General features: G+C 41.9%; 1 protein-coding gene across 1 annotated transcript in view; it reads left to right on the forward strand.

Annotated features, from left to right (window-relative positions):
- Positions 1-774: 774 nt before the first annotated feature.
- KCNG2 (potassium voltage-gated channel modifier subfamily G member 2) overlaps positions 775-22,340 on the forward strand; it is a 46,418-nt gene continuing 24,852 nt past the window's right edge. The window contains exon 1 of the mRNA XM_056854952.1: positions 775-1,537. Within this exon, the coding sequence (XP_056710930.1) occupies positions 782-1,537 (756 nt within the window). The 5' untranslated portion in view covers positions 775-781. The remainder of the gene's footprint in view (positions 1,538-22,340) is intronic.

The following is a 22,340-nucleotide window of genomic DNA, read 5'->3' on the forward strand; positions in this document are numbered from 1 at the left end:
TAATAAGAAGAGTTGGTTTTTATATGCTGACTTTCTCTACCACTTAAGGGAGATTCAAACTGGCTTACAATCCCCTTCCCCTCCCCACAACAGACACCCTGTGAGGTAGTAGGGCTGAGAGAGCTCTAACAGAGCTGTGACTTGCCCACTGTCATCCAGCTGGCTTCGTGTGTAGGAGTGGGGAAACAAATCTAGTTCATCAGATTAGCTCCACCGCTCATGTGGAGGAGAGGCTAGTCAAACCCTGTTCTCCAGACTCCACCTCTCTTAACCCCTACACCACGCTGGTGTATATTGGAAGAAGAATAAAAGCCCATTAACTTGTTACAAATAACTGATCTAATTCCTGTCCTTGGGGTACATGAAGGAAACTGAAGTATATATACAGGGAGAGGAAACAAAGTATTCCCCAAATCCTAAAGAGGTCCTGTTTTTCCTTGATAACATTTTGAGTGTCCCTGAAGATTCCCATGCAGATTAACTCTTATTTCTGTTACAAATAATGCATCATGGCATCTGTTTGATAACTGTGAGCAGTATTCACAGAAGACTGAGAAGTCTGTGATCCTGCCCCTTCTCTACAGGAAAAGTGGGAGACAGTCACAAAGAGGAATGATTCTCAAAAAAGAAATAGTGAGAAAATGAGAGACTTTTGTTTTGCTTTTATAAAAATGCTAACACGCTTGTTCTATCATTTTTTCAGGCTGGCAGTTCAGATCCCCCAGAAAGCAAGAATCTCCCATTTCATTGATTAGGCTGGGCACCCCCATGAACGTGACAGATGTATCAGGAAATGGCACTTCTCCCTGGGAATGCAGATCCCGAGTTCACCTCATACTCTTACAACAACTTGGACACACTTTGCGAAGTGCAAACCAAGAAAGGGTTCTTCTACAAAAAAGCCAGACTTCTGCATCCCAGGGAAGACTTGTGTCACTTAGCCCATCGAGAGGATCAAACAGGGTATGTGATCATCAACGTAGGTGGCATCAAGTACAAGATTCCCTGGACCACCTTGGAGAATTGCCCCTTGACCAGGCTTGGGAAACTAAAATCTTGCAGCAACTATGATGAAATCATGGACATCTGTGATGATTACGATGTCGGCTGCAACGAGTTTTTTTTCGACCGCAACCCTTGTGCCTTCAGGACCATCATGACTTTTTTGACAGCTGGGAAGCTTCGACTCCTCAGGGAAATGTGCGCTCTGTCTTTCCAAGATGAATTGATTTACTGGGGGATAGAAGAAGAACATTTGGAGTGGTGCTGCAAGAAAAGACTGCGACTGAAAGAGGAGGAGATGGCCGAGGCTGCATTGTTTGAAGGAGAAATGATATCTAACGAAGAGCCGCAATGTGCCTTTGAGGACAGCAGCCGTACGAGTTTGTGCATGAGGAAGCTCAGGGATATGGTGGAGAACCCTCATTCGGGGATCCCAGGGAAGATCTTTGCTTTCATATCTGTGTCATTTGTTGCCATCACCGCAGTTAGTCTCTGTATTAGTACCATGCCAGACCTCAGAGCAGAAGAAGATCGGGTAAGTACATACTAGATGAAAACAAAGTTTACTTAACTCTCTCTAATGCCAGAAATATGCATACAAGAAGAACCTTTTCCCATTAACAGCACCTGTTCGTTATGAGTCTGTTGCTGAAAAATTGCATGAGAAGCTGTTGAAGTCTACACCTCCTCCTATACTTAGGTTCTGACTGTCCCTGATGAATGCATTGGCTCCTGTTCCTTTCATATGAAAGTAAATATCATTATAGAGGTACTAACTTCCCTGTAATTTAGTTTTGACAGATCTCACACAGTATTCTGGCCATTGCCCCAATTCTTTTCTTTTTCTTTAGAAGATAAGAAGGAAGAGTTGGTTTTTATGTGCCGACTTTCTCTACCACTTAAGGAAGAATCAAACTGCCTTACATTCACTTTCACTTCCCCTCCCCACAACGACACCGTGTGAGGTAGGTGAGGCTGAGAGAGCTCTAAGAGAGCTGTGACTAGCCCAAGGTCACCCACCTGGCTTCGTGTGGAGGAGTGGAGAAACAAATCCAGTTCACCAGATTAGCCTCCGCCGCTCATGTGGAGGAGTGGGGAATCAAACCCGGTTCTCCAGATCAGAGTCTACTGTTCCAAACCACTGCTTTTAACCACTACACTACACTGGCTCTCATAGTATTATTTTTAAGCTCTTATAGTATTATTTTTTTAACTTTATCATAGTATTATTTTTAAGCTGGCTTTGCGAGCAGCCATCTATTTACTATAGCCACTTTACTAACTATTGCTGCTACTTTATTTTTTGGATGGAAAGGAGGGCCTTGGATTTGGTGCACCATTTTCATGGACAGTAGAGGGGGCAATTTTCACCAGTTTTCTCTTTCCTGCTACAGATCTCTATCTCCCCCCACCCCCCACCCCCGCCATCCCTGGGGGTTCCCGGTTCCCCAGAAGCAGCATTTAAAATAGAATATAAAGCGTAGAGTTTCAGTGGACTCCTATTGTGGTGCCCCAACACAGTGGCATCATTTTTGGGTTTGCCCCAGAGTTGACATCACACTGTCAGAGCAATGGCATTTAACAAGTTCCTGCCCCCTCAAGCTGCCCAAGGACAGCCTGAGTTGTGGTGGGAGGGGGCTGGTGAAGAAATTACACCCCATAGACAGAAATCCTGTCCATCCATGGAACTTACTGGTGGTTGCAAGCTGGGATGTGTTTGACAAGCCTGATATATCATTATTTCACAATAATATCTCAGTATTCCTTGCTGTTTGCCCTTCTCGTCAAAACTATTGATATGTGTAAGTGTGCCTATATTTGCACATATTTGGATTATTATTTACAAAATATTATTTACAAAAATGTCAAACTCACAATCCTATAAACAGCTGAAGTTTTTGGTTTTCTCTACTTTGCGGTGTACACTTTACTACTACTAGTTTATTTAGTTGTATTTGATTCTCCTCCTTGATTTGCCTTTTAGTTAATCCTCTGATTTTTGAGTGAGGAAATCCTTTGAAATGAAGTGTGAATGTCTTGGGTATTCTGGGGGGAAATTTCCACTCTCATATGTTTATGTTGTTAGGATGTGTAGTGAAACGCTTCTTGAAAGAAAACGTTTTGAAAAGTTTTGGGACACTTTGGGAAATTGAAATGCTATATTTGTATCTGGAGTTCTCTAGGCTAAGGGTGTGATCCTGTGTACCCTTACTTGGGAGTAAGCCTCATGGAAACCAATGAGACTTAAATGCTGAGTCTATATATAGATTCTTGTAGGTTATCCGGGCTGTGTAACCGTGGTCTTGGAATTTTCTTTCCTGACGTTTCGCCAGCAACTGTGGCAGGCATCTTCAGAGTAGTAACACTGAAGGACAGTGTCTCTCAGTGTCAAGGGTGTAGGAAGAGTAATATATAGTCAGAAAGGGGTTGGGTTTGAGCTGAGTATTGTCCTGCAAAAGTATTGTCCTGTAAGTATCAAGATAATGTGCTAATGAGGGTATGGTATGTTAATATGGAACCATTGTATCCTGAAGTGATCTGTTAATGTGTGTAATCCAAAGCTAATCTGTATGGCTATTGTTGAATGTTGTCTTTGTCTGGAGGTTTTTCAGGGCAGGAAGCCAAGCCTTATTCATTCTTAAACTCTCCTCTTTTCTGTTAAAGTTGTGCTGATGTTTATGAATTTCAATGGCTTCTCTGTGCAATCTGACAAAATAGTTGGTAGAATTGTCCAGTCTTTCAGTGTCTTGGAATAAGACCCTGTGTCCTGTTTGTGTCAGTCCATGTTCAGCCACTGCTGATTTCTCAGGTTGGCCAAGTCTGCAGTATCTTTCATGTTCTTTTATCCTTGTTTGTATGCTGCGTTTTGTGGTCCCGATGTAAACTTCTCCACAGCTGCAAGGTATACGATATACTCCTGCAGAGGTGAGGGGGTCTCTTTTGTCTTTTGCTGATCGTAGCATTTGTTGTATTTTCTTGGTGGGTTTAAACACTGTTTGTAGGTTATGTTTTTTCAAAAGTTTCTCCATCCTATCAGTGACTCCTTTAATAAATGGCAAGAATACCTTTCCTATGGGAGACTGTTTTTCTTGAGTTTTCTGATTTTTGTTTGGTTTAATGGCCCTTCTGATTTCATTCTTGGAGTAGCCGTTTGCTAGCAGTGCGTGATTTAGATGATTAGTTTCTTCCTTGAGAAACTGTGGTTCACAGATCCGTCTTGCACGGTCCATTAATGTTTTGATTATTCCTCTTTTCTGTCGGGGGTGGTGGTTGGAGTTTTTGTGTAAGTAGCGATCTGTGTGAGTTGGTTTCCGGTAGACCTTGTGACCTAACTGAAGGTTTGATTTACGGATGACAAGGGTATCAAGAAATGGGAGTTTACCCTCAATTTCCTTTTCCATGGTAAACTGAATGTTTGGATGGATATTATTAAGATGGTTTAGAAAGTCCATTAATTTTTCTTCACCATGGCTCCAAATGGTAAATGTATCATCTACGAACCTGAACCAGACTGTAGGTTTGTAAGGTGCTGATTCTAATGCTGTCTTTTCAAAATATTCCATGTAAAAGTTTGCTATTACTGGACTGAGTGGACTTCCCATAGCTACTCCATCAATCTGTTCATAAAATTCTTGATCCCATAGGAAATAACTTGTTGTCAAACAATGGTGAAATAAGGCTGTTATATCTTCTGGAAAAATCTGGTTAATCAATGAGATTGTGTCTTTTACTGGAACCTTGGTAAAGAGGGATACAACATCAAAACTGATTAATATATCCTTTGGATTGAGTCTTAACGGACTGATTTTGTTGATGAAGTGAGTTGAATCTTTGATGTAAGAAGTGGTTTTTCCAATGTGGTCCTGTAGGAGGGTGGTCAAATATTTAGCTAATTCATATGTTGGGGAACCAATGGCACTCACGATGGGTCGGAGTGGAACGGAATCCTTATGAATTTTAGGTAGTCCATATAATCGTGGTGGTTGTGCTTCAGTCTTGCATAGTTTTCTGTGTGTGTCGGGATGAAGAGTGGAATTCTTGATCAGAATGCTAGTTTTCCTGGTAATTTTGCAAGTTGGATCTCGTTTTAGTTTTTTGTATGTGGCAGGGTCCAGAAGTTCCTCAATCTTCTTTTTGTATTCTTCTGATACAGTGATCATGAAAACAGAAGAATACAAAAAGAAGATTGAAAAAAAAAAAAAAAGAAAAAAAAAAAAAAAAAAGAAGATTGAGGAACTTCTGGACCCTGCCACATACAAAAAACTAAAACGAGATCCAACTTGCAAAATTACCAGGAAAACTAGCATTCTGATCAAGAATTCCACTCTTCATCCCGACACACACAGAAAACTATGCAAGACTGAAGCACAACCACCACGATTATATGGACTACCTAAAATTCATAAGGATTCCGTTCCACTCCGACCCATCGTGAGTGCCATTGGTTCCCCAACATATGAATTAGCTAAATATTTGACCACCCTCCTACAGGACCACATTGGAAAAACCACTTCTTACATCAAAGATTCAACTCACTTCATCAACAAAATCAGTCCGTTAAGACTCAATCCAAAGGATATATTAATCAGTTTTGATGTTGTATCCCTCTTTACCAAGGTTCCAGTAAAAGACACAATCTCATTGATTAACCAGATTTTTCCAGAAGATATAACAGCCTTATTTCACCATTGTTTGACAACAAGTTATTTCCTATGGGATCAAGAATTTTATGAACAGATTGATGGAGTAGCTATGGGAAGTCCACTCAGTCCAGTAATAGCAAACTTTTACATGGAATATTTTGAAAAGACAGCATTAGAATCAGCACCTTACAAACCTACAGTCTGGTTCAGGTTCGTAGATGATACATTTACCATTTGGAGCCATGGTGAAGAAAAATTAATGGACTTTCTAAACCATCTTAATAATATCCATCCAAACATTCAGTTTACCATGGAAAAGGAAATTGAGGGTAAACTCCCATTTCTTGATACCCTTGTCATCCGTAAATCAAACCTTCAGTTAGGTCACAAGGTCTACCGGAAACCAACTCACACAGATCGCTACTTACACAAAAACTCCAACCACCACCCCCGACAGAAAAGAGGAATAATCAAAACATTAATGGACCGTGCAAGACGGATCTGTGAACCACAGTTTCTCAAGGAAGAAACTAATCATCTAAATCACGCACTGCTAGCAAACGGCTACTCCAAGAATGAAATCAGAAGGGCCATTAAACCAAACAAAAATCAGAAAACTCAAGAAAAACAGTCTCCCATAGGAAAGGTATTCTTGCCATTTATTAAAGGAGTCACTGATAGGATGGAGAAACTTTTGAAAAAACATAACCTACAAACAGTGTTTAAACCCACCAAGAAAATACAACAAATGCTACGATCAGCAAAAGACAAAAGAGACCCCCTCACCTCTGCAGGAGTATATCGTATACCTTGCAGCTGTGGAGAAGTTTACATCGGGACCACAAAACGCAGCATACAAACAAGGATAAAAGAACATGAAAGATACTGCAGACTTGGCCAACCTGAGAAATCAGCAGTGGCTGAACATGGACTGACACAAACAGGACACAGGGTCTTATTCCAAGACACTGAAAGACTGGACAATTCTACCAACTATTTTGTCAGATTGCACAGAGAAGCCATTGAAATTCATAAACATCAGCACAACTTTAACAGAAAAGAGGAGAGTTTAAGAATGAATAAGGCTTGGCTTCCTGCCCTGAAAAACCTCCAGACAAAGACAACATTCAACAATAGCCATACAGATTAGCTTTAGATTACACACATTAACAGATCACTTCAGGATACAATGGTTCCATATTAACATACCATACCCTCATTAGCACATTATCTTGATACTTACAGGACAATACTTTTGCAGGACAATACTCAGCTCAAACCCAACCCCTTTCTGACTATATATTACTCTTCCTACACCCTTGACACTGAGAGACACTGTCCTTCAGTGTTACTACTCTGAAGATGCCTGCCACAGTTGCTGGCGAAACGTCAGGAAAGAAAATTCCAAGACCACGGTTACACAGCCCGGATAACCTACAAGAACCAATGAACTCTGACCGTGAAAGCCTTCGACAATATCTATATATAGAATTGCAGTGTGAGCCAAATGAATTGAGGTTAGGTCACAGATTCCAAGGTAACTAGGTCATCACGTAACACAAATTTCTCAAACTATAAACATGCCTTGTTTCCGAAGAGCCATCTCAGTATCTTCTAAAAATTAACAGATCTGCATCGCTGGAAGTATCAGATTGGATAAGAAATTATGTATTTATCAGGTCAGACTTGGTATACCTTCTGAATGAAATTAGAAGCACTGTGAACATACCAAAATGTAGTCTTGACTGGCGTTCTGCTGGATTGTATTGGAGTACATAGAAGGCATAGTTATGGAACATTGTTTTTGGAAAATATGCAGATTTTAATTCTGAGACTAAATCAGACCCAAGCATGCATCTCCCGGCCTTCTCTTTGTATCTTGGTAAATGTGAGTTGAGGAAGGCTTTTGTGTGGGTGCAGACCAAGCATAATAACAGTTAAAGAAAAATTTCAGATTACTTGTGTAAGCAGTTGTCGGTTTACAGAAATGGAAATATATGCAACTGAACAACAATTGACTAACAACATCAAAGGAAAATAAAATCAAAGGAAAATAAAATCATATATGAGTCATTTCACTCTAGGTGAATTAGGACTTATGGTAAATTAGGAAGTAGGTAGAATAATTTTGGATGCACACCTTAAGGTAGTGAGAAGGTTTGTGTGTGTTAGCGAAGCTTGGAGCAATACCGTATGGGGTCTAGACTCTGACAAGAGACTAGACTCCCAGCAGAGTCACTCAATGGTCACAGCTGAGACATCAGACGAAGATGCATCCACCCCCTTAAGGGATCAATGGCCACATCTGCAGAAGAGAACAGGCAGTTCCAGTGGTGATGGGGGCAGAGGAATCCTTGAAGGTTAGCTACTGGGCAGCAGCAGTAGTGGAAGGTGACATTGGCGGAGGATCTTTCATAGACCACAGCAGTGCCACTACTGCTAACCCTGGTTAGTACTGCTCAGAAGAAGGCACTGGTAACTCACTTCTGACCAACCTTTACCTTGAAAACCCTATGATGAGACAATCCAAAATGAAAAAAATATATAGTGCTGGAAGATGAGACCCCCAGGTCAGAAGGCACTCAATCAGCTACTGGGGAAGAGTGGACGGCCCTCAGTTAGCAAGATCTGAGCAAGGTTGTTAAGGATAGGACACTTTGGAGGACATTGATTCATAGGGTCGCCATGAGTCGGAGACAACTTGACGGCACTTAACGCACACACAGAATAATTTTAAGCATTCTAGGTTTCTGTTTAGGCTCTGTTCATATTTCCGTGTTCTTTTGCCATTTTGTTGGTCTCATCCCACTTGAGTTCTGTCTCCTCCAAAAGGATTCCCAAATCTTTCTGGTTTTCTTCACCCCAGGAATGGCAGAGATTGTCCTGTGCAGTCCACTAGACCCCTCTCATCCTACCTAGTGAGAAATTATCAGCCAAGTTTTCTGCTGATGTCACTAATTATGTACATCTTGGGTGTCTCAGGGTCAAACTACACAATACACTTTTTAATGAGTTGGGTCTGGGTTCCCGGGACCTGACTTGCTTTCCTGGCAGCCATACAGCAGCTGCAAGGAATGTTGTTTGTTAAGTAAATGTTTTTATTTTAATCAAACATACATAGGGTTGCCAACCTCCAGGTACAAGCTGGAGATCTCCTGCTATTACCACTGATCTCCAGCCGATAGAGATCAGTTCACCTGGAGGAAATGGCCGCTTTGGCAATTGGACTCTATGGTATTGAAGTCTCTCCCCTCCCCAAACCCCACCCTCCTCAGGCTCTGCCCCAAAAACCTCCTGCCAGTGGCGAAGAGGGACGTGACAACCCTAAACATACAATACAAAACAACAACACATGAACAGTACATTACAGACAGGAAATCTACAAAAAATAATAACAAGCTTTCCCTTGGGTGGGCATAACCAATTTTGTTCCCCGTCTTATAAACTTCCCTATATTTAACTATACCAGCTTAATCATATTAGATATATACTACTTGATATAAGATCCTTCGCTCACATGATATATAAGGAACATTGTTTTTAAAGGCTGCAGGGGCCTGATCTGGCGGCAGCTCCATAGTTATGCAAATAACTCTCCACCAGGGCTGTTTTGGCTCAGGAAATCTCAGGGGTGGGAGAGTCAGGAGCCCCTCCCCCTCTGTAGTACCAAGCCTAATCAGGACCCATGGGCTTTTAAAATAATCTGAACCAAACTCATTTTAAAATGTATTGTGCAGTATGGCCCTCAGGCAAGGTCTTTGGTTCACTGGACTACTCCTATTAAAATACTGTTTGCATGGCAGACTGAAATCTCGATTGGAAAAACTTGTGCAAAGGTGGTTTTAGGTTAACCCCTAAGCATTCATAAGGTAGAAACTTAACATTTATTTTGCAAAGTTGTAAACTTTTTCACAGATAACTGGGATGAAGTGTCATTTTACCATACTTTGTAACCTCCAAGATCTACAATATCCAGAGTGTGTTGCAGGTGATCCATTACAGTTAAATCCAAGATGCATTTCTGCACCTATAAGAATGCCTAATCTTTATGAAGGGAGAATGCAAGGCCTTCATTGCTTCTCAACAGTTGCATGAGCTCTGTTGTACTTTTGTCCTGACTTTTCCCTTGTGGTTGAACTTTTCACCGCTTCCTCAAACCAGTGAGACATGTATACCTAAAGATTGGGCATTGACCTGAAAAAGCAAAGAGTGCAGCAGTGTGCCGCTTTATCTCAGATATTGGGCATATTTGCAATTTTGCTTCTAGAAAACTAAGGCATTTATAATTGTTAGATTCAATAAAATTGTCGAACATAGCAATTTTATATGCTGAATAATTTATAAATGATGCATTGTATGATGTTAAAGCAGTAAAATTTGTTTATGTTTGATAGGAAAGAAGTATTGCCTATATTTAAAAAAAAAACCAAATCTGTTTTTTTTTTCTAGAAAAAAGGGAGAAAGTTTTTTCCATGTCTTTAAAATTTCTGGAAATTTTACATGTCTTCTTGGCAGATTTGTAGAGAATATGGAGTGTGGTTTAGGATAAGACTGGGGGGCTGCTATGTGGGATTTGTTTCTGGATGAACAGATTCTTTGCTATAGCAATTGAGCTGGGCTGTTTTACACGGATATTGAACCTAAATTTTTGCAATTATTGATGGAAATGATGAACAGAGTGCCATGATATGCCACATAGTTGTCTAACAAATATTTAGTCTTCCATTTATTTACAAAATAGTTTGTTATATTAAGTATATTTAGATTTTCATTATAGCATGGCACATTTTAAAGGAACAAGTCTTATTCTGACCATCATTTCTTTTTTCTTCAGGAAAGTGATTGTTTTTTAAGTACAAATATTGCTAGTAAGAAGTCACATTTATAGACAAAAAAACTGATTTTGAATTAGTAGGTTTTTACAGTAGAACAAAAGAAGTCTCCCAAAATATTAGGAAACTCTTAAGAGATATATGAGATCTAATGGTACCATGAATGGAGAGCATGTACATTGCTAGTGACGGCTAAACACTATGGTCGTTTATGCACTGGAGTTTTACCTGAGGATTGTTGCTCGCTGGACCCACACTTTCCTGTTGGGAATCTATGCACCAGCAGTCTCCAAGCTCAAATCAAGAAGCATTTGAGTCCCCACCCTTTGAAACGCTTCTTTGTAATTGGCTGTAGTGCTTACTGTGAGAGAAAAGCCCCCCCCCCCCCCGTGGAAACCCAAGTGCCATGCTAAGAAGCATTTTTAAAACAAAAACAAAATGGGGCTCTCTAAAAGGAACTAGGGGGGGAGAAACCCAAGCCTCGTTCTTAAAATCCTTTCTTCTGCTCAGAAAGAGAAAGCAAGAAGCATTTGAATCCCCACCCCTTGACTCGCTGCTTCGTAATTGGCTGTAGTGCTTTCTGTGAGAGAAATGTCACTCCCCCAAGCTTCTATGTCCCATGTTTTGCCTCATACATGGAGATTTTAGCCGGGCTGATCTCAAGAGAGATAGAAGACTCAGGTTATTAGAGGAACAGTCCCGAGATTTGTGAGTGATGGGCGCGAGGTCATCCCTAATGGACAGAAAACTCATGCATAACTCCAAGAAACAACCGAGGCAGACCAGGGGCGGATGTGAGTGAAAGTCCCCATGTATAAACGACCTATGTGTAAATCTCTCACTTCCAGATAACACAGGATTGGTTTCAATGGTTGTGTTCATTCTCAGTTGAAATTCCCATTGTCCCATTTCTCAGCAGCTCCTTATTAAAATAATAATAGTGGTCTCATAGCCTGTGAGAATTTTGCCCGCAGATCTTTACCTTAAACTCTTATTACTAAACAGATGACAGCTGAAGATGAATTATGATAGAACTTAAGACGTATTTTCAAGAAGACATATCTGATCTTAACTGTAAGCTTGGATGTTCATCATTCATATGTAAGCCGAAGACGGTTTAATTTTCCACACCAGCAATCACTTGACAGAAAAGGTGACCCGTCACCTTCAACGACACTTCCTTCATAATCTATAGTATTGTTGTAGGATTGTTTGGATCCATTCCAATCTGTTTTCAGGCCTGGTTATGGAAATGAAAAGGCCTTGGTCACCCTGGTGGATGACATGGACTAAGGAGCACCATCCTGTTAATTCTCCTGGACCTCTTGGCAGTTTTCGATATCATCGATCCTGGTATCCTTCTGGATCATCTTTTGGGACGGGGTGTCATGAGTCAGCCTGCAGAGACCTCCTCTGACGAAGAGGAAATAGAAGCCAGAACAAAGGGACATCCTCAGGCAAAAGTCCCACAGGAACAACCACAGGGCCTACAGCCTGCCAGAGTAGAGGATCAGCCAAAGTCAGGAGATGACTCACCATGCCTGCAGCCTGCCAGCTCAAGGACTCCAGTTGGACCTGACACCTTGCAACATACAGTGTCTCCAGAGGTCTCACCAAGGCCACTGGAGCAGAGAAGAAAACAGGTTCGTCTGGCAATGCAGCAGAGACGGCAGAGTGCTAGACTGAAGGCTTTACAGAGGAACCTCCCCAGTAGCAGTGACGAGGAAGAGCAGGGCTGAAGCACCACCTGTGAACTCAGCCTCATCAGCATCAGGTGGCTCTGCTACAGCAGCAGGGGAAGGGATTTAAGCCATCAGTTAGGCTTGGCTGTTGTGCAAGCAACTTGTCACCAACCTCTTTGTGTACCGGCCTTGTTTCTCTTCTATCCTTTGGATTCCTGGTATCCTGACTTCTCGGACTGGCTCTGACTAACGCCTTGGACTTCCCTTGCCTGTATTGCTATCTCGGACTCTGCCTTCACTGTGAATGACCTTGGACTGTTCTCCAGACTACGCTTACAGCTTACAGCCCTCGCTCCTCGCCTGCACCACGACACTGGGAGGCAGTGTTCTGCGGTGGTTCTGGTCCTATCTTGAGGGTAGTTTTCAGAGTGTGGTGCTGGGGGACTGCTGCTGCTCTGCCCCTTGGCCCCTGGGCTATGGGGTTCCCCAAGGTTCTATTTTGCCCCCCATGCTTTTCAACATCTATGTAAAGCCATTGGGGAGGTCGTCCAGAGAGTTGGCCTGAGTTGCCACTGATGTGCAGATGAAGCTCAGCTCTCTCTTGCACTACCAGCTGACCCGAGAGAGGCTGTGGACACTGTGAACAGGTGGCTGGAGGCAGTTTTGGAATGGATGAGGGCTAACATGGTGAAACTCAGTCCTGACAAAATGGAGATACTACTGGTGGGAAGGGCTGACCTAATATATAGGTTATCCCCTGTTTTGTATGGGGTTGTACTCCCATTAAAGGAACAAGTTCGTAGTTTGGGGGTGCTGCTAGACCAGGGCCTCCTCTCGGATAAACAGGTGGCCGGGGTTCCTTAACCAGCTGCAGCTTTTCCTTGGTGGAGCATGCCACTGTGGTGCATGCTCTGGTAACCACTAGATTAGATTATTGCAATGTGCTCTGTGTGGGGCTACCCTTGAAGACTGTCCAGAAGCTTCAGTTGGTACAGAATGCTGTGGCCAGAGTGTTGACCGGAGTGGGTTGTAGGAACCATATCACTCCAGTTTTGCTCCATCTACACTGCCTTCCAGTTTCCCTCCAGGCTCAATTCAATGTGCTGATGTTGACTTTTAAAATCCTGTATGGCCTGGGACCAACATACCTTAAGGACCGCCTTCTCCCATATGAACCTACCCATACACTCAAAGGCCCTGCTTCAGTTGCCTTCACCGTCTGAGGCTAGATGGTTGGCAAACTGAGGAAAGGGCTTTCTTGGTCATGGCACCAAAACTTTGGCGCTTTCTCCCCAGGGAGATTCATCTGCCTCCCTCTATGGTTGTCTTCCACCTGCAGGTGAAGACTTTTTAAATTCCGTTTGGCATTGTACGTTTGCTAACCATGGACCCCTTTAACTCATTCAGACTAAATTTCTGAGAGCCGTACTTATGGTTCCCCGCTGTGTTCCTAATGCAGTTTTGAATCTAGAAGGTGTAAGTTCTCTGGAAACTCATGCATGGATACACAGGATCAATTACTGGCTGAAGTTTGTTTTCTCTTCTGTGGGTCTTTCTCCCTTGGCACTGACCCCTTTGAGTCAAAATGGAAAAGGTCTCTTTCAAAGAAATTACGACCCATTGGATATTCTCCTAGCAGTTTAATAGCCTTGGGTTATTCCAAAGCTAATTCTGAAATCAAGTCAAGAATTTGGAACATCGACCTTCAACACTATTTAAGTTCTGCTGCAAAATACCATCACTTCAAGATCAAGAAATTGGCATTGCCAAAGAATTTAGCTAATTTATTGATTCCCAACCACAGGATAGCTTTGCCCCTGGCCCATCTCAATGTTCTTCCATTTGATTTATTAGATGGGAGATATTGTGGTGAGCCATTTCATGAGCGTTATGCCCTTTCACTACTAGGGAAATTGAAAAGGCTGGACATGTGCTGCTTGCATTGTCCTTCTGTGATGATCTTAGATATATATTTATTATACCCACCTTCCAAAAAGATCCTGGGAAGATCAGAGGAATAGTATACCTCCTTTCTTCTTGCAGATCTTGTATCTGAAACCTTGGGTAGAGTTGCCAGATTATGTGCCACTTCCAGAGTCTACCAAGGTACAGTGTTGATTTAGTGACACACATTTTCTTTTTTATATGTCTTAATGGAAGACTCTGTGCGTGTGTATAAAACCATTCTGCTAATGTATGTTTTATTCTGCTGGTCCATGACCATAATAAATTATTCATTAATTGATTGCTTATGTTTGGCATACCCCCAATTACAGTTACTAGTCCTCCTCCCTGGTTCTGGGATTATTTATGTAATTATAATGATAAATGCTGCTTATAAAAGTAGCAGCTATAAGAAATCAGTTCGGAGCACATACTGGGGGTCTGGGTCTGGTGAGGAACTGGGCTATCAGATTCCTTTATGTCAGGCACAGAAGGACCTCTCATTCAAGATTATGCCCATGCTTAGTAGGGTTGTCAGGTCCCCCTTCACCTCTGATTGATTGATCTTTATTATGGTCAATGACCAGCACAGGTAAACCCTTCACCACTGGTTTTTGGGGCGGAGCCTGAGGAGGGCAGGGTTTGAGGAGTGGATTTGTAGGAGTTTTGTAGGAATTTTGATTAAAATCACTGCTGGGAAGTACAGGAGGTGATTTACACAAAGCTTTCAACACTACATCCCTTATTGGAATCTTCGAACCAAGGCTGCTGGAAGGTTGGTTTCTGTTTTGAGAGGGAAATAAATAGTTCTCATTTGCCTCTGGCTTTGTGTCACTGAGGATTTTGCAGTGCTCGTTGAAAGAAAAGGCCTCAGAAGAAAGGATGGGAATCCAGTAGAACATCTTTTTGGATTGGTCCATGTTTCGTGATCTCATGAAGCTGGTGTGAAAGAGTTTCCCTCCTTAAGACCCAAGGACATTGAACAGTCAGGATGTTGCTATAAGTCATTATTTTATTTGTCCCAGTTTGTTTCTGGCTCAGAATTTGTACTGGGTTTTAGCTGCTGCTGACTTAATTGACACTATCTCCTTGTTTGCAGGGTTTCCTAACATGGCTGGATTCATTAGCAGCAGAGTGCTAATCACAACTCATCCTACAACCTTGACTAATCTCCTTTCTTTATACGGAGTTTGTTAGACATATTATTTCTCTCCCTTTCCCCCCTTTCCTAAGTTGTTAGTCATTTTGGTTCATAAAGAATGGAAAAGAATTAGACTGTGTTGGATACCTCTGATGGTATTCCCTTGCTTTCTGAGCAGTCTAAATTGGATCATTTCTTGGTACAACAACAGGGTTAAGATGATATAAATAATTTGGTTACACTCTGTGGTTCTGTGCCAACTTCTAATAAGTTTGTGCTCCTCGGGGCTTTTCTGCATGGTTCCCCCCCATCTGTTCTGGCTCTATAAGTACTTCAGTTTATCCCCTGATTTCTGTGTGCATTTTTATGCCTTTAGATTTTGCTTTGGTTCTTTTGTTTTCCCCCTGGAGTCCCCCCCCCCAGTTGTTTTGGGACCGCTTTTACCCCAATCTTTTTCTGGAAGCCAATTTTGAGTTGCTTTTTTCCATGTGAAGAATGTTTCTGTCAGTTTTCTTTGTCCAATCCACTCCCACCCACCTCCAGTCGTTTCGTTGATTGGAGTGTCATCATTGTCAAACCACTCCCTCTCCTCCCCCTGCCCCAAGTATTTTCATGCTAGGCTTTGCTTGGTTTTTTTAAAACAACAACAACTACCCTTATATCAATATAAACACAAAAAATTAGGTTCAATACACAAAAAATTAGGATTAGCCGGTTGTTTGAATTCCCAACATTCCTTTTTTTAAAAAAAAGTAAGTGGAGATATGAACACATGGAGCTGCCTTATACTGAATCAGACCCTTGGTCCATCAAAGTCATTATTGTCTACTCAGACCAGCAGTGGGTTTCCAGGGTCTCAGGCAGAGGTCTTTCATATCACCTCCTACCTGGTCCTTTTAACTGGAGATGCCAGGGATTGAAGCTGGGACCTTCTGCATGCCAAGCAGATGTTCTACCAATGAACCACAGCCTCTTTGCTTATTTTTCTGCAAGGGAAGGCGGTGCAGACTTTTTTTTTTTATGAAAGCTGGGAATTCTAACAATGTGCTAAATTTATCATTACAACCATATATTGATATAACAATATTTTAGTGCTGATTTTTTAAAAAAATGCAAAAGCTCTGGTGGAGGTAGTGTCCATTTCCATGCCAGAAAGAAATGGCATGGTTTGAAGGGGACATAGTGCTTCACATACAGTTCATAAACTAATGAGTGACAGAGCTACTCCCCTTTTAGGCTTCCTCCTGCAAAGACAGGCAAGCATGGGCAGGGGGACTTACATCGACCCTCCCCAATAGCCAGCTGCAGCCCCCTCCCCGGAATGCTACCCTTTCCCCCAGAGGTCGTGCATGTGTCATTGGAGCCCCTACTCTTTCTCTTCATCTCTAAATGTGTGTTCATTTTCAATGTTTTTTAAATTCAGCCACAATATTGATATATTGATGTAAGCGTGTGCAAATTTTTTTTAAAAGAGTGCTGTGATTCCACCAATGACATCAGCACCCTCTGTTGAAAATCTTGATTATTTAAGGCACATGCCGAAGAAAATAAACTGATTCCACAACTATGGCAATGCAGCAGGAGGGCAGACGTGCGGAAGAACTGTGCCCAAGCTGATTCCAATGCCTGTGGGTCAACTGCCAAGAAAATCAAGAGTAGATCGAGCATGAGGAAAAGCTCTTAGTCATGAAGATGTTTTACATCAAATTGGAGCAAGTTCTGGTGGTTTATTTCCTTCAGAGGAATCTTCCATCAGAGATGCTCCTCACCTTCATTCGGGTCATCTCAGTACTCTCAGAAGACAACTATTTTTTACCTTAAGTTTTGGGGCACACAGTGTTTTATTAATCAGTGAAGTGCTACAAAGTTATTTCAGAGTGTATCAGAAATTAATATAACCATTGATGAAATTAAATCTAAGCTGGCAATATTTAAGAAATTGACTTCAGTGAATTTAGAAGGGTGTCACCCTACTTAGGATGGCACAGGAATAATTTTGACTGGTGTCAGCTGTAGAAGGTCAAACATTTGGCCTCAACCAGATTAAATTGATCACCTAGAAATCCCATTAATTTGATAAGAAGAAGAAGAGTTGGTTTTTATATGCTGACTTTCTCTACCACTTAAGGCAGAATCAACCCGGCTTACAGTCACCTTCCCTTTCCCTTTCCACAACAGACACCCTGTGAGGTAGGTGAGGCTGAGAGAGCTCTATCAGGGCTGTGACTAGTCCAAGCTCACCCAGCTGGCTTCGTGTGTAGGAGTGGGGAAACAAATCCAGTTCACCAGATTAGCCTCCGCCGCTCATGTGGAGGAGTGGGGAATCAAACCCAGTTCTCCAGATCAGAGTCCACCGCTCCAAACCACTGCTCTTAACCACTCCACTAGGCTGATAAATTAAAGAATCCTTAGATGTCTCCTGTTGAAATCAGTGGGACTTTAAAAAATGTGCATGTGTTGTTGAATCATGCCTTATGATTTCTCTGCATAAATCATTCTGGCAGTTAACATGAGTCATATGTTGGTGATATTGGGATATGCCTTTTGAGATTGGCAAAGCAGCTGTCTTGTTCATGGTTGATAACGGGTAAGAATGAAAGGTTTATTTGTCACACCAAGAAAAAAAAAACTTTGATAGCTACAAAGCATCCAGCTTACTACTGTTTCTAGGAAACGGATAAGCAGGAAAACAATAATCTAGGCCAGTTACCAATCCAGCAGCTAGAGCACTATAGACAAATAAAAGCGCGTGTGAAACAACGTAGAAATGAATACCCTGCAGACAGAGCAACTGAGAAAGACAGAAAGGTGGTTCCAAGAGGAATTAAAGTTCAAAAGTTTCAAATGAGTAAAAAATAAAGGCCAAAACACATACATCTGAATCCAACCAGCTTTTTCACTAGTGCAAAAGGGAGGAAGGGCTCCCTTCGACCACCCCAAAATACCACACCACAGATCCTGGAACATGCAGGGACAAAAGTAGGGTTGCTAGCTCCAGGCTGAGGATAAACCTGGAGATTCTGGGGGTGGAGCCTGCAGAGGGCAGGGTTTAAGTAGGGGAGGGTATAATGCCATAGATTCCACCTTCGAAAGTGGCCATTTTCTCCAGGGGGACTGATATCTGTCGCCTGGAGATCAGTTGCAATAGCGGGAGAGCTCTAGCCACCACCTGGAGGTTCAAAAATATAATTCACCAGTGCTGTATGTAGGCTATGCAACAAAAATAGACCAGCACTAGACTGGAGGTTAGCAATACAAAGAGAATCCCTATGCTGTATAGTAAAATACTGTATTTTCTCTTGTATACTTTATATAATTTTTGTATTTGAATTTGTGCTGTTTTGTTATTTGACCACCTGGAGGTTGGCAACCCTAGACAAAAGATATGTAGGAGGAGGGCCATGGTAAGAAGAATTCAGTGGCAATGAGTGTAAAAGCTGGTCAGATCCAACCCACAAAGAGCCACAGTGGAAACACAGATGCTTAATTGATATGACCCGAAGCCAGATCCTTGCAAAGTCAAATAAATTATCATGTTATCATTACGCTGTTGAATGTATTGCCTTAGCCTAAACTCTGGGGGACATGATGGGCACTATTAAAATGTAAGAAAACTTGTGTGTGTATGTGTGTGTGTGTGTGTGTGTGTGTAAAGTGCTATCAAGTCGCAGCTGACTTATGGCGACCCCTTTTGGGGTTTTCATGGCAACAGACTAACAGAGGTGGTTTGCCAGTGCCTTCCTCTGCACAGCAACCCTGGACTTCCTTGGTAGTCTCCCATCCAAATACTAACCAGGGCTGACCCTGCTTAGCTTCTGAGATCTGAACTTAGTAAAGGAATAAATGTTATTTGGGGGGGGGGGTTTAAAACCCACAATAGGGATTGTGCAGCTGATGTTTGTTACACATATGGAACTTGTCGCTAAAATTGACCTCTGTGCTAGATGACCGGAAAGTAGCAACTGTGACCCCTTTGTTTAAAAAGGGGTATCGAAGGGATCCAGGAAATTGCAGGCCAGTTAGCCTAATATCATTTTTAGGTAAAGCAGTAGAAATAGTTATTGAAGAGAGAATCATTAGGCACATCGAGGTACAAACTCTGCTGAGGTAAAATCAACATGGCATCTGTAGAGGGAAGCCCTGCCTCACTTGCTTCTTGGAGTTCTTTGAGTAGGTTAACAAGCATGTGGATAAGGGTGACCCAGTAATCATCCTATAACTGGACCTCCAAAAGGTTTTTGACAAGACACTTCACCAAAGGTTCCTTGGTAAGTTTAGCAGTCATGGGATAAGAGGTCTGGTCTTCTCATGGATTAAAAGTCAGTTAAATGGCAGGAAGCGGAATGTAGGAATAAATAGACAGTTCTCACGATGGAGGGAAGTGAACAGTAGGGTCCTGCAAGGATCAGTATCGGGACTGGTGCTATTCAATTTCTACAAAGATTTGTAATTGGGGCTGAGCAGTGTAATAACGTTTGCAGATGATAGCAAATTATTCAGGATGGTGAAAGCAACAAAACTGATTGTGAACAGCTATCGGAGGATATCTCTAAATTGGGTGAGTGGGCAACATGACAAATGAAGTTCAGTGTGTGTTGTTGTAAGGTGGAAAGAGGAAGCTTTTTCTGCCTCTCCCATAATACTAGAAGGGGAATCCAGTGGAATTGTTGGAAAATACGTTGAGAGGAGACAAAAAGAAATACTTCTTTTCTCTGTTCTTTTCCGCATGGTTTCCCCCCCAGTTCTGGCCCTGTGCTGCTTTGGTTTATCTCCTGACTTCTGCATACCTTTTTCTGCCTTTAGCTTTCACTTTGAGTTTGTGTGAGTGTGTGTCCCGGGGTTGTCTTGCTTTTTGAGACCACTTTCATCCCAAACTTTCTGGAAGCTGATTTCGACTCACCTTTATCCTAGTGCGTAATGTTTCCATTGAGTTTTTTTTTTGTCCCACTCACCTCCAGCCTACTTTTCAATTATTCGATTGTCATTGTTAAACCACTCCTCCCCCTCAAGATGAGTGATTTCTGTTGTTGTTTTTTAATGGCCCTAAAATATTGATATATCACTGTAGTGGTGTACTGATAGTTTAAGCAGGTTCTCTGAATTCCCAGCTTTCATTTTTTTTAAAAACCAGTCTGTATCCCTTTCCCTCACAGAAATATGCCTTTTTCCTTAGAACTTCTTTGAGGGAAAGGTCTAGAAACTTGCTTTTTTAATGAAAGCTGGGAATTCAGAGAACCTGTTTAAACTATCATTATAACACTATAGCCATATTTTGATACTTTAGGGCCTTTTAGAAGGGGGTAACGAAACTGATGATGACACCACCGTCCCTTGAAAATCCTCATTATTGAAGCCATGTGCGGAAGAAAATAAACTGACCCCCACAACTGTAAAAATGCACAGGGAGGGCCGATATGCCGAAGATCCCTGCCCAAACTTGATTCCATCGCTTGTGGATCAACTACCAATGAAATCAGGACTAAGTTGAGCGAGTGAAAAAGGTTGCATGAGTAATTAAACTGTGGAATCCACTGCTGAGAAGGTAGTGACAGCCATGAATATAAATAACTTTAAAAGGGGTTAGATAGCTTCATGATGGGAGAGGTCCATGAATGGCTACTAGTCATGGTAACTGTAGGGAGGCTCCATATCCAGATGCAGCAAAACCTCTGTAATACTAGTGCAGGGAGGCAGCAACAGGGGAAGGCCTTGCCCTATTTGCCCTCCAGGGCAACTGCTTGGCAGCTGTGTGAAATAAGATGCTGGATTAGATGGCCCCTGGGTCTCAGCCAGCAGGCTAGTCTTATGTTCTTTGTTATTTACAATTACAATCTTATGCAGAATTACCCTACTGTAAACTTAATGGCTTGTACCCTGCCAATGTGCTCAGCTAAGTGTGGTGCCTTTCTCTGGTGAAAAGAGCCTCCCTTGGGCAAGATGTTCTTCATCTAGCAGAAGAGGTTCCTTCTGTCAGAGGAATGCTGTAGAGAGGAATGTGAGCAGAATGGTAAGATATTGCTCATTGCTTTCAATGGATTTAGACTAGAAAATTTAAATGTTTTGGCAGCTATACAGACTCTGCGGTAACTTTACTACAGGTTGGCTGTCAGTCCTATTCAATAGCAATCTCTAAATAACTTTATCAGGACCCAAATGTGATCTTAGATGTGATCATAGATTTCCTTTTACATGCCAACAGTAGTTTTGGAGGAAGCAGGTTGGTGCAATGGCCAAGGGTACCTTCTGTCAGCTGCATCTGGTTTGCCAACTCTCTCCTTTCTCTCGCCTCAGCTCTCAGCAGATCTGGCCATGTTGCTCCATGCTATTGTATTCTAGCCACTAAGACCTCCAATGCCAGATCGAACAGTAAAGGGGAGAGTGGACATCCTTGCCTAGTGCCCTTGTTAATTGCAAATTTGTCCGTCAATTTCCCATTAATCAGAAGTCTTTCTGATTGATTCGAATACCGTAGATACTGCGAATCCATTTTATAAATTTATCTCCGCAATTCAGTCCTTGAATAGTGTCCAATAGAAAGTTCCAGAGAATATTATCAAACGCCTTCTCCGTATCTAAGAAGATGAAGGCTGCTTTGCATTTTTTTTCTTTTTAACATGGGGACCCTGTTTTTGAGACTTTCTTAGTTGCAGAGTCAGCTGCTAGAAAGTTTCAGGAGGGTAGCCATGGTGGTCTGCAGTAGAAGTAGTAGCTCCTTAAAGATCAACTAGATTCCCAGGGTATAAGCTTTCAAGAGTCAAAGCTCATATCATCAGATATCTGACAAGGAGAGCGTCAACTTGAAAGCTTATATTCTAAAAATCTGTTGCTATTGAATCTTGCTCATCTACCAGAAAGCAAAAGACTTGAATCTTGCTCATCTACCAGAAAGCAAACTTTTAAGAGTCTACATCTTAACAGGAATCCCATGAAGAATCTCAAATGAGTTTGATAATCAACATGTATCCCTTCATATGCCTAAGTCAAAGGAATGATCGTTGCATATCTAATGTTCGGTTCTGCCAGTTCATTTTGCATAGCATCTGAAGTAGAATAGCAGTACATATTTAATAAAGGAAACAACTGTAGACATGAGCAT

The sequence above is a fragment of the Euleptes europaea genome, chromosome 8 (genome assembly GCF_029931775.1).
Source record: "Euleptes europaea isolate rEulEur1 chromosome 8, rEulEur1.hap1, whole genome shotgun sequence".
Lineage (NCBI taxonomy): Eukaryota > Metazoa > Chordata > Lepidosauria > Squamata > Sphaerodactylidae > Euleptes > Euleptes europaea.